Genomic DNA, 12,927 nt, shown 5'->3' on the forward strand with positions numbered 1-12,927 from the left:
GCCACTGTCGCGTTGCCAACCATCGCGCAGATGAATCAGCTGGGCTCGATTGGATTCGTTGGGTTATTTGTTTGCTCGCAGCACTATTCCTGCCAATTAATTGAGTTAATCAAGCGAAACAGCGCGCCGAAGAGGATCTGCCTGCCACCCGATACTCATTCAATTGAGCCCAATCAGCGATGGACTTCACGACCTTCGTAAAGCCCTCAAATGGTGGAGGCGATGGCGGTGCTGGCGATGCGGATGGCGGCGGCCAGAAGCTGCAGTTCTGGAAGCATGTGGAGTACATCGAGAACCATGGGAAGCAGGAGGACGACTACGAGTACTGCATGACCGAGTTCCTGCGCATGTCGGGCATCTATTGGGGCACCACTGCCCTGGACATTATGGGCCAGCTGGAGCGACTGGAGCGCAAGTCCATCATCGAGTTTGTGAAGCGTTGTCAGTGCCCGAACACGGGCGGATTTGCACCCTGCGAGGGCCACGATCCGCACCTGCTGTACACCCTGTCGGCCATCCAGATTCTCTGCACCTACGACGCCCTCGAGGAGATCGACCGCGAGGCGGTGGTGCGATTTGTGGTCGGACTGCAGCAGCCCGACGGCAGCTTCTTCGGTGACAAGTGGGGCGAGGTGGACACCAGGTTCAGCTTCTGTGCCGTGGCCTCCCTAACGCTGCTCGGCCGCATGGAGCAGACCATAGACGTGGAGAAGGCGGTTAAGTTCGTGCTCTCTTGCTGCAACCAGACGGACGGGGGATTCGGTTCCAAGCCGGGCGCCGAGTCGCATGCGGGTGAGTCACTACATCGCCTGTCATGCTGCTAAAGCACTTCCCACCCTCATAGTCAATACCATTTCAATTTAAACTTATTAATCTTCTAGAAGCAAAAAGTATACTAGAAAAATAGCTAGCAAAATTTTCTACTTTTTGCATCATGAAGCTGGTGCTCATAAACACGCAGTTTAACCTACTTTTAACCCGCAGGACTCATCTACTGCTGCGTCGGCTTCTTCTCGCTGACCCATCGGCTGCACCTGCTCGACGTGGACAAACTGGGCTGGTGGCTCTGCGAGCGCCAGCTGCCCTCCGGTGGTCTAAATGGACGGCCCGAGAAGCTGCCGGATGTGTGCTATTCGTGGTGGGTGCTCGCCTCGCTGACCATCATGGGTCGCCTGCACTGGATCAGCTCGGAGAAGCTGCAGCAGTTCATACTGTCGTGCCAGGACACGGAGACCGGTGGCTTCTCGGACAGAACCGGCAACATGCCCGACATATTCCACACGCTCTTCGGCATCGGCGGCCTCTCGCTGCTGGGACATTCCGGCCTGAAGGCCATCAACCCAACGCTCTGCATGCCGCAGTACATCATCGACCGGCTGGGCATCAAGCCGCAGCGTTTGCCGAGGCCATGAGGGGATTCATCGAGTCCACATGCAGCCAGTGTGTAGCCAATGTGTAGCAGCAGACCTCTGACGTATTCCCACGCTAGCCTCTCTTAGTTTTATTTGTAAAAAGACCAAAATTCCATCGCAGGAACACACTTTACTCCTTTTCTTCGTTGTGCATTTAGACAGAATGTAGCCCCTCTATTATTATTAATATACTTTGTATAGCGAACGAAAGTCAGCAATAAACAAATATTTTACTTTACTTCAGATCAGTTAACATTTGATTTATTTGCAAAAATAACTAAACTAACATTTGCATGTGTGAAAAACCAAGTGAAATGTTTGCGCTAGTAGTCTAGGTCGTTATACATATTAGGTAAATACATATCAATGTGTAAATTTATGTACATGAGGATACGATACGGGTGTAGGGACTAATTAGTTAAGAAGTTGGCAAAAAACTGCACTACGAATATGGCGAATCACACAAAATTGGAATTACAAACTAAACGCTAAGTGTAGTCACCGTGTATGGGTTAGCTCAATTAGAGGCAATTGAAACGAATCTTGCAGAGCACAAACAAATATTAATCGACCACATATACATATGTTGTGGGCAATGTCCGAGTGTTTCTGCGTGTGTGGTGTGTTGTGATTGTAGTATACTCGATGCACGTCTAAGGCACTCTATAAACAATTTCAGCTAACAATCCGTTTAAAATGTATGTCTTCAACTACGGACTAATGGAGGAGCATTAGGAATTACTGAATTTCTCGTCGCTAGTCAGAACGTTGTATGCACAGCCGAGGGCCCAGGAGATTTCGTGACCATCTATCTTCTTGTAAAGCTGCAAATGTAAGCCGAGTTACTAGAGAGTTCAATTTGAGTTAAGTGTGCCAGGTCTCACCTTAATCTTCTTGCCATCGTTAAGGCCAAATCCTTCGCGCAGCAGCGTCGAGATGAAGGTGAGGTCGAAGCACATGAAGGGCTGCTCATCGTTGGGGATGGCGCAGATCTCCTGGGCCTTCTTGCGATAAGCTTCCACCGTGGTCTCGCCACCGGCCAGTGGATCCACCAGACCCGACTCGATGGCCCGCTCAAAGTAGTAGCTGAACGCGGCCACCGCGTGCTGCTTGAGTGTGAAGGGCTTGGGCTTGACCAGCGGCATCACCTTGCTCTTGACCAGATCCAGGCAGGCATCGAAGTCAACGATGGGCTGCTCGGCACTGGACTTGCCGTTCTCCTTGCCGCTGACCTTGTACTGCACATTGCCGTATGTCCACGTGCGATTGGCGATTATGGGATTCACGCAGACGCTCTCCAGCACCGAATCCTCCTTCTTGTAGCCGTGCGTGAAGACAGCATGGCGGGCGGCCATCAGACCGAGTCCCAGATAGCTGTGCGTGAAGACGTTGATCTTCTTGCTGGAGGTCACCACCTCGTGCATGTACTTATCGTACACGGGCACTTGGTCCGGATCCGTTGGCGAGAAGGTTACCTGCGTGCTACCGCCGCCCAAGTCCAAGGCAGCTGCCTGGTTCGTCTTGGACAGGCGGCCCAGCAGGAAGTTCACGGTAAACCAGCTGAAGATGCCCTCGTCCGTGCCGTCCATGATCTCCACGGCATCCATATCCACACTAAACTCGGACTTGGCGAAGAGATCTCGGACGGCATTCAGAATGTTTTCCGCCTTGCTGGCGGGCAGGAGTCTCAGGCCGGCGGTCGCTTTCAGAACCAGCGGTGTGGAAGACCAGTGCTCCTTGGGTATGAAGGCGCGGGCCTCGTCCAGCAGCAGTTTGATGGAGTGGGCACCCTCGGCGGGATTATCCGCGAAGGAGCTCAGACCCGGCTTGCGCTCCCTGAACAACTCCTCGTACAGCACCAGCTTGTTGTCGATGAAGCTGCGATTGAACTTGTAGGCCAGCACACGGCTGCCCGTCGATCCGGCATCGATGATGGCCGCATACTGCACCTTGCTGTAGCCAAACTTGGAGGCCAGACGGGCCAGATACGGACTGGCGTTCTCGGAGACGAAGCCTGCATCATTGTCAGTCGTTGGTTTGTTGGCGATGGGTTTTTTAGTGACAACACGGCGAACGGGTGGCGCAAAATGGGGTTCCACGTGGGCGTAGGGCACGGTAACAGTGGGGAAATCAGAGGTTTTGGTTAGTACAACTTTGGGCACTTCGTCTTTCACATAATACAAATGGTACACACCGAAGACAAAGAGCAGGAGGATGACGGAGATGATCAGGCACAGGAAGGAGATCTTGAGGCCGCTGGGCCCGCGGCTTCCACCGCTGCTGGCATTTGGCGATCCACTGCTTTTCCGCCGCGGTGGCTTCTCATCCGTGGCCAGCTGAAAAGGCAGAAGGCAAATTAGTTTTGTGACCGACTACTGATGGTTTATTGATGGTTTTTCTTGGCCAAGTTCTTCGGGTCTACCAGCTTATATTCGTATTTCATGGCTCGTTCCGTTGCCTCTGCTGGCTCCACATTTATGCATGGCCGGTTTCTTGGTCGGAACACATTTCAGTTGTTTGCTGCTCAAATATTAACACGCTGGCTGTTTGCTATCTCTGCAAATGTCAATGAATTTCATTTCTTTTTTTTTTCGGTCTATTACGGGCTTTATCGTTAACTTGTGCCAGGGCTGCAGAGTCCGTGGCTCATCGATAACGTTTACCAGGGCTGCGCCACACTTTTGGCAACGGTAATTCAGGGCAGTTGGCAAAAAGAAAACCGTTACTTAAAACAAACTCATTTTTAAATCGAATTATTTGGATATTTCCACGATTAGTTTAATAAGTAATAAAATATTAAATATTTCTACCTAACGTTTCACTGATTTATATTGCTTGTTATTCAAACAGTAGATTGCCACTAAAAATAGTAAAAATGTGGTTCTATGGGTTAGCTATGGCTATTATTAATTTTATCAAAATGTAAAGTCATGCCAAATTACACATTTTAGCTGTGGAAGACGCACACCAGTGTCCATTCGACTAGAATCTTATCGCGTAGCCTTCTGGGCGATATGACAGTGATAAGACGCAATCAGTTTTCGGGGGCGACTGGCGTGTCTGGGCACCACTGGCAACAATCATACATAAGTGGGGCAGGCCACGAAGCGATCTTTTAGCTTGATTAAATATTAAAGTTGCCAAACAAACCTGATGAAATTCCCATTGTTTAAACAAATGTTCCGCTGTTGGTAAGCGACTGACGCAAAAAAAATAGTTTAAGCCAATGAAAAGTAGTCAAACAAACCACGAATAGCGAGTATATATAATTAAGCAGTAATGGAGTTTACAGGTAGATGGTATATATATCTATATATATATACAATCAAGTACACCCATTAGTTTTGAATACACATACTACTTCCAAGTAATTACACTGATGGCATAAGTGAAACTCATTAAACATTCAGGGTGTGAACTTATCGCATATGTTTCCGGGCGCACGCTACTGCAATCAATAAATCTACTGATAAAAGGCGACGTGGGCGCCTTTTGTGCCGATCCACAGTGACTAAGAAGCCTGCTCCCCGTAGCAAAGTGCATATTTATAGTGGGGAATGCTTTAATTGGTTCTACAGATAACTGATTTATTTCAATGCCGAGCAATATTTTGCGTCAGCTGAAAAGTAAATCTTAAATCCTAAACATTAAAACATTGAAAGCTGGTAGAACTGCGCTATCTTGAAAATGCTGATAAGTTTAGCCACAGATGTCGTGAAAACAACAAATATCTAGTTGGATAAAAAAGTATCTAGTATTTCGTACCGAGTACACGTAGATAAACGAGGGTTAAGGCCACGTTAGCAGACAGGCACTTTCTGCACTCACTTGCAACCGGTTCCGGTTTGCTCGCATCCTGTTCTCCACCCACTTGCGATGCAAATCAGACGAAACTATGCGATCCAATCGCCCCCGAAATGGGCCACTCTATGTGTACCTGTGATCTTTGGGTTCCGATGCGAGAAAGCGATTGAAAAAGTTGTCTAGCGAGATTCGGTCGAAACGGCTGCCAACTGAATTGTTGGCCTTTTCTATGCTTTTTTTATCAGTCCCCCTAATGACCTTGCAAACGAGAAAGTTGCTGTTGACTGGTCACCCTAATGCAAATACAAAAATATTTCAAAATAAACCGGCCGGCATCAAGATGATGATAGAAAACTCACTAGTCATCTATTTCGTAACTAAAATCAAAATTTGCATAATTGTTAACAAAAGCGTGCTTAGCGGCCATTGCGTATCTATATTTAAATGTCTTCTAAACACACAATTTGAGATACAAATTGGCACAATCGAATAGAATAGAACTTGAAACGATTATTCTGCGAGTCATTTGATGTTTTTTACTTCCGCGTCAAAAGAGCAACAATTTAAAGAATTCGCATGTGTGCGTGTGTGTGTGAGAGCGCCATGAAATTGGCATTAAATGTGTGCTGTGATTGCCCTTTTAACCTTTTCCTTACTTTTCTCTTTCGCACATCGGTGTTCGTCATTCTGTCGTCGTTACTTTGCACTTAAATTATGTAAATACGCGAGCGTTTGTTTATTTCCGATCGATTGCTGCCGATCGCCGAGCGGAACGCACTAATGTTGATCTAATCTAATGATGGGCGCGCCCGCCTAATGATAAACTATGATCAGCAATCCAACGCGCACGGAATGGCGTCTTGAAAACAACTAAAGACATTTATTTACCACCTGCTCATTTATATGCTGCAGCCCTATCAGCTGTTCGCAGTGGCGCGCGCTATCAGCTCATACGGTCACACTGCGGGGGCGGCAGGGATGCCAAAAAATTATGTGGTTAACATAGAAATATTTAAAATTGTGAAATTACACGATTGTGATAAATTTATCAAACGGCATTCTGATAACAGGGGCGGAAATCCAGTGCATATAAGAGACAATTCGTTGGGCCTGAATCCGCATTTTAAATCAATTTAATCATAGATTATTTAGTAGATTCTTATCTTTATTTTGTACGGACATAAAAATATAAGGCAATAGCATCACGGCAATTATGTGCAAATTAGATAAATGCACAAACTAGTTATGAAAGATTTGATAATATAGGCTTATCATATTTCGCATTAAGATGCTTGCCCGTTCCAAAATTTGGTTTTCTGGATTGTGATAAGAAGCCAGTGTTGAAAAGCTACCCACAAACTGCTAATGAATTTTTAAAAACGCTCGGAGAAACAAATTGCTAGATAAAAGTCAAATCGCTAGACAAGCCGGTTCCAAATAGCATTCACTTAACAGATAATAAGAAGGATAAAATCTAAGTTTTTAGCAAATATGCAGTACCGACATTTACCAGCACTGGACCTATCGCCGCACAGCTGATCGCCAACCAATCAGCTGGGCGATAGTTGCTGTATCGATAGCCGACCCATCGATAACGATATGTGTATTTTCCTGCTCTCTCTGCACCAACACAAAACACGCAACTAAATTTCGGTTAAAAACCCCAGCTAAAAACAATGTAATCGAAACGGAACCTTATAAAGTGATTAAATGGCCAACGCGGCGGCGCCGAAATGCGAGCGCAGTGCATTTTCCGGATGAAATCGCGTTTTCGGGGAAACTTACACAAACATTTTTTTTCGTAAGCGCTCTCATGTTGTCTCTTTCGCACAGCAGAATTACTAGTTGCTGTGTGTGTGCGTGCGTGCGTTTGTGTGTGCCGTATGCCGTATGCCAGTGTGTGCGTGCGTGATTGTGTGTGTGAGTGACTTTGACTGCAGTTCGCGTACGTTTTTTATTAATACACCACATAACAACAATCACAACAACAAACAGTAATGGAAACTAAACATATTTAATGCGAGGAGACCAGAAATCGTCTGAAACGGCAAGGCTTTATCACCATCGCCACCACCACCAACAGCACAGCAACAACAACAAATTACTACAGCATGTATGCTAGTGTGCGTAAACGTATTTGTGTTAAATAATGTTTAAACTGGCATTTCTGATTTCGCACACAAAACAATATTAAGTTGTAGTCACCAGCAGAGAGGAGCAATTGAAGTAAACGAAAAAGAGGTAAGTGCAAAAAGCAGACAATTGTTATAAACAAAATGTGTCAAAAGTTCGTCATGTCGCGCGCTCTTCCTCTCTTTTTTGTTCGCTCTCCCTCTCTCTCCGCTCTGTCCTTCTCTCTCCCGCCACGCCGAAAAGAAATTAATTTTGATATTTTTTCCCTGCTTTTTTGTTGCACTCTCTTGCTCTCGCAAACTTTTAATTTTAATTTGCTATGCGCAGCGAATTCGCGCGCAAAGGCAACAAAAAAAGAGGCAACGCAAAGGCAGCAGCAACAACAATAAAGGCAAAGTAATAAACGTCAAAATGCCAGACGGACAATTCCTCTCTCATGCGCTCTCTCCGTCGCTGTGTGCGTGCGTGTGTGTGTGTGTTTGGGTTTGCTAGCTTTTTGTTTTTATCAATTATTTAGGTGTTTGCCTTAAAAAGAATAGCTGAAACGCAGAAAAATGCCAATACTTGTATACTCCAAGTAAAAAATGGGAGAAAGGACACTTAACAAGTAGAATGCGAATGATATAAAGAGGATGTGGAGAGAGAGAGTCACACGCACACACACCTCAAGCAATTCTGATAAGAACAATTGTTATTTGTTTGAAAGCCGACATTCCAATAGTCCACGTCCATTCGCACAGCCATTGAATAAAAACCTGACAAACTTAAATATATTGTGTTTGTAAGCTAACCCAGAGATTCTTCGCCAACTGATGAAATAAATATGCCCAATGTCGTCAGAATAAAGCGAAAATGCCATATCGGATTTCTCTTAATGTTAACATTGATTACTCCATTTTCTTCTTTCTAAACAATGTATTATGAAGTTTAAAACCTATATGATTCTATGTTTATATTGATAATATCGAAATATATAATTGGAGTTTTTAATTGCTTTTGTACTTCGAATTAGAAATATGACTTTAATCACGTACACAACTAGCCATGTATGCAAGTACTTACATATGTATGTTAAAAGAAGACTACGAAGAAAATGAGATTGCGTTCTTCCTAAGAAATGACAACATAAAAGGACAACACGAAATGGGAAAATTCTAAAGCATTTTCCTAAACAAACAGTTTAATAGAAGAGTCTTCAATGAAAAAATAATTTACCTCTCGCGTTATTTATTGAACTCCTCTGTTAAAAGTTGGGAGGTCAAGCATTTTCAATTTTTTTGTTAAATGATCCAAATAATTCTACGATTTAATGTTTGCTATAACATCTCCAGTCTCACTTTCATTTGCTTTTGTTATTAATATGAAGTGTCGACGTCATTAAAATTGATTCATGGAGTCGAATTACCAAACAAAAGGTATTTACCAACAAAGAAAGAAGAAGAAATAGCCGAGGAGAGCATTTTTTCTTTTGTTATTTGCACGGTTTCGAATTCAAATTCCAATAAGCATTCCTCCTTTTCCTCTCTCTCTTTCGAGAAATTCATTCACGACTCAGTTTTCGTTACAATTTAATTAAATATTTAACTATAATTTGCATAATCAATTAACAACAAAATTAAAGACGATCTTTGGCACTGTTAGGTCTACATTGCGCTAACATTAATGTTAACTGTCTGCTCGCACTGACAGTCGGCAAAATGTTTGACATAGCGGTTCGATGGCGTTTGACGGCTCTCTCAGTACGAGTTCGAGTTGCATGCGGTTGAAGGCGAGCGAATCGTCGAATAATAACGGTAAAGATGTAGTACTTTTTGGATTTCGCAGCCGGTCGAACACGAAAATCGGCGCCGTCGTCGCGCCGTGTAAAAAATGTGAGCGAAAACAGCAAAATAAATTTGTAAAAAATATAGAAAATACAAATCGCGCCGCCCAACCGAATATCTGCAATCGAATTTCAATGAAAGTGCTTGCCATCTGAAATATATTCATTTCAAAGAAGTGTGTGTGTGTGCAATCCATGTTTTTTCTGTGTGCAAAGTTCAAAGGCAAAAGCAAAAAGAAAAGGCAATAGCAAGTAGCTAAGGCAAAGGCAAAAGCAAAATCAAATCTAAATCAATGTAATCTAAATCAAATGTTATTCGAAAACGTAAGTTCAAAGAAGTGAAGAGTGTAAATTCTTAAACGAAACGAAGCACATGTGCCACCGTCCCCCTTTCCAACCCATCCCTCCCATCGCTTTGTCTCGCTCGCTCGCTCGCTAGCTCGGAGGCGAAATTTCCAATGCATATCAAATGGAAATCAACAGATCAAATACAAATACAACAACAAATTTGTTTTCGCAAACATCGAGAACAACAACAAACAGCTCGAAAACGGAACAGAAGAGACTTCAAGCAGAAGAGAGCGCGAAAAAAGTGAAATGCGCATTTTTTATTGTCAATTTTTCAAACGGCACACTTGGACCTGGACCGTGTGATTTTCTTGCTCTCTCACTCGCTCTCGATCGCACTCACTCACTCTGTCGCTCTCTTTGCTTTGCTAACGGAACTGCCGTCTTCTTCTTCACCTTCTTATTCGTTGTTGTTGTTAGGCAAAAGCAACGCCAAAATGGAAAGGAAAATTTTTGTTGTTGCGGTGCGTTGCCCTTTGCTTGTGCGCTCTTCGAATAAAATTAACAACAACAACAACTAATGAATGAATGAATGTGGTAGCCGAAGTAGCAACTTCAAAAACAGCAACGAAGCAGAGCAGATACATTGCGATAATTTTCTCGCTCATCTGGCGTCTTTATGACATTATATACGCTACATTTTGATTTTATATTTAACACCTGCTGCTCTTCCATCAACATTTGTATGTGCATATGAGATAAGTGCATCAGAATGTGTACGTGAGTTTGTGTGTGCTGCAATTGCGATCAACAGCTGTTGCAGGGAGAGCAAAAGAGAGGGAGAGAGAAGAGTGAATATCTGTGCGGATGTATGTGTGTGTGTCCTTGCTTTTGGTTTTCTTTTGCGGCATTTTGTTGTTGCAGCTGGAAGAATGTTTCCCGTAAAGGGGGTTTTTTTTTGGAAGATTCCAATCTGCCATCGAAACCAAATCTAAAATTAACATTCTAGGTTAAATAAATCAATTAACAAAACAACATGGCGAACCGATTGACACATTTTAAAAGTATATCGTTATAGTACTGATAATAGAACTTAAAGAACTACTTTCACATTTACAGCCAACGTTATCATTAAAATTCGCCTCAAATACAAGCAATAATACATAATATAATTAAAACCCGAAAGAAAAAAGTTCAACATCTAGTAAAGAAAGCAAACAAAGTTTAAAAACACTTGCATTAACGAAATCGTAGCCATTAGCTTTAACAAAGTCGCGTAAAAATTTTGAGCAGAACTTAGCAAGCCTATAAAGTACGCCTTCCAATAGTTATTATATATACACGCATTATATACATATGCATATACACAGCCATAGCACTTACATACATACATATATACATATACAACATCGGTCGAAGGGAATTGGAATTATAAAATGTGAAACCCACACGGGAAGCGAATGAACGATACGGAATCGTGGAAAAAGTGCGTTATATGCTAACGGTGCAATCAAATCTTAATGTAGCCAAGCGATACTAACATACATAGCACATAATATATAGATATATATTTCTTACATCCATCAAGTAAATCAACAATTTTTACAATCCGCAAACTTAAGCAGCTTCAAAATCAACCAACGCAATTACTTTAAGAGATTTACTTTATCGGTAAATGGACAAGCATAAAGAAAACATACGAATATTGGAGAAAAACAAAAAATCAAGTGCAAATAGCAACAAGTTATTCTAAATATTATAATGAGAATTATACGAAATTTCCAATATTTAACTTAAATCATACTATTATTCATAGGCCTAAGTAATGAATAATAGATTTTATATATGCGCCCCAAGTGCTTAATTAACAACAACATCAACAACTACAGCAACAACACCACACAACCAAATCAAGATTAAAAATAATAAAAACTATGTAGAACAACAACAACCTCAACAAACAGCGAATCGAGCAATATTATCAATAATAACTCTGTACATTGTTAAACGTTAAAAATTCAAATTCAAACAACGCTAACAACCTGCCAATATCAACAACAAATAAAACAACAACTAATGCGGTGCCCAGGATCCATCGCCCACTTAAGCATCCCGCCACAGGAAAAGTGCACAGAAAATCCCCAAGGAGTCGGATATCATCCTCAAGTGGGGCAAACTAAAGGATACGCAGTTCTCGCTGCAACGAAGTCCAGCGGCCTTGGATTAACTAAACGCCCACTTAGGGCGGAGGGATCCCCTTCTATGAGGCAACCAACACTTGCAGCAGCAGCACCAGCAACGATTTGGATCCGGATCCCCATATGGATATACATATGAAAAAACTAACTAAGCCACGGTAAGTTTATTTAGTTGACAATTCATGTCATAATAACCATATTAATTCAATATCATAATGCTTATGTAAAGGCGCCAAGTTAATGGATGTATTCTACCTTAAGGTTTTTGTATCATAATTTTTTTTGGGGCTGTCAACATAGATAGTCAACGTTCGGAAAAAGGGTCAAATTAGGGGATTAAAGGGGACAGATACATACTTCGAAAAATGAACCCAATAGGTTTAGGGCCCAATCAATTGCGGGCTTAATCTGTGGACATTTCGCCATTGTCCGTCGGTGACAATAAAGCAAATGCTACGCACACGACATCGAATCGGATCTGTTAAAAACTTTTCTCATTTCTGCGAAGCGAACCGTTTTCTTTCCGGTTCTGGGTTCTTTCCCCGTTTTCTCATTTTTTATTGTCAATGAGCTGCGGCGGCCACTAAAATGTATAATTGAAAATTGTACGCCCACATTTACTGCGCGCACACGCACACACACAGGCGGACAAACAACCAGCCAAACAAACTGACTGACTGACAAACAAACAAACTAACAAACAAACAAGCACGGGCACAAGCAGCACATCCATATAATAGATACGTATAAAGAGCAGTCGCACCAAAAAATAAGCTGAAAAAGGAGAGGAAAAAGCGGTCCCCAGTTGCTTTTAGCGCCATGCAATAAACAGAGCGAGAGAGCGCTGCCAAGTTTTGCGGGTTTTCTTGGCCTGCTCTTTTCCGCCAACTCAGACGGTTGGCTGAAAGGCCACCCACCGCCCCCATTTTCAGCCATCCGCCGCCGTCTGTTGTCCCACCTTGAAGGAAAGTGGAAAAATCTAAGTTTTCATGCTCGTTTTTCCCTGGGATTGGAAAAGGGTATGTGGCAATTGTTAGTATTCCAATCTGAGAGGGCAGTAAAATCCCTTCAAGGCACTCAACTGTAATTAAAATAACAATTAAGAAAAATGTATCTTTTGGATACAAATGGGTGTAGAAAGTGACAACCCTTGTGGAAAAACCCAAGCATCCCTATTTACAGCTCTACTACATAACTGATCACAGTGTGAGATACAAAAGTATCTTGAAAGTGAAACGGATTCGAAACGTTGGATTTGCAACTCTTTAGA

General features: G+C 42.9%; 3 protein-coding genes across 6 annotated transcripts in view; 2 read left to right on the plus strand and 1 right to left on the minus strand.

The window, feature by feature from the left end:
* Positions 1-21: 21 nt before the first annotated feature.
* LOC117144864 (geranylgeranyl transferase type-2 subunit beta) lies at positions 22-1,650 on the plus strand. The gene is made up of 2 exons (XM_033310273.1): positions 22-792; positions 985-1,650. Exons 1-2 carry the CDS (start codon positions 180-182, stop codon positions 1,410-1,412), a joined length of 1,041 nt encoding a protein of 346 aa, XP_033166164.1. The 5' UTR covers positions 22-179; the 3' UTR covers positions 1,413-1,650.
* LOC117144834 (ectonucleoside triphosphate diphosphohydrolase 5) lies at positions 1,641-6,091 on the minus strand. 4 transcript variants are annotated; one of them, XM_033310234.1, is made up of 4 exons: positions 5,873-6,091; positions 3,607-3,748; positions 2,297-3,426; positions 1,641-2,236 (listed from the first exon to the last, which is right to left on the minus strand). In XM_033310234.1, the coding sequence occupies exons 1-4, from the start codon at positions 5,900-5,902 to the stop codon at positions 2,144-2,146; spliced, it is 1,395 nt and encodes a 464-aa protein (XP_033166125.1). In that variant the 5' UTR covers positions 5,903-6,091; the 3' UTR covers positions 1,641-2,143. The 4 variants fall into 4 exon arrangements, with proteins under 4 accessions (XP_033166125.1, XP_033166133.1, XP_033166143.1 ...); XM_033310242.1 differs by lacking the exon at positions 5,873-6,091 and adding an exon at positions 5,241-5,282; XM_033310252.1 differs by lacking the exon at positions 5,873-6,091 and adding an exon at positions 3,835-4,037.
* A 5,591-nt stretch (positions 6,092-11,682) lies between these two features.
* The window catches only part of LOC117135272 (AF4/FMR2 family member 4), a 59,362-nt gene continuing 58,117 nt past the window's right edge, over positions 11,683-12,927 (plus strand). Inside the window, exon 1 of the mRNA XM_033295435.1 lies at positions 11,683-11,815. Within this exon, the coding sequence (XP_033151326.1) occupies positions 11,781-11,815 (35 nt within the window). The 5' untranslated portion in view covers positions 11,683-11,780. The remainder of the gene's footprint in view (positions 11,816-12,927) is intronic.

The sequence above is a fragment of the Drosophila mauritiana genome, chromosome 2L (genome assembly GCF_004382145.1).
Source record: "Drosophila mauritiana strain mau12 chromosome 2L, ASM438214v1, whole genome shotgun sequence".
NCBI lineage: Eukaryota > Metazoa > Arthropoda > Insecta > Diptera > Drosophilidae > Drosophila > Drosophila mauritiana.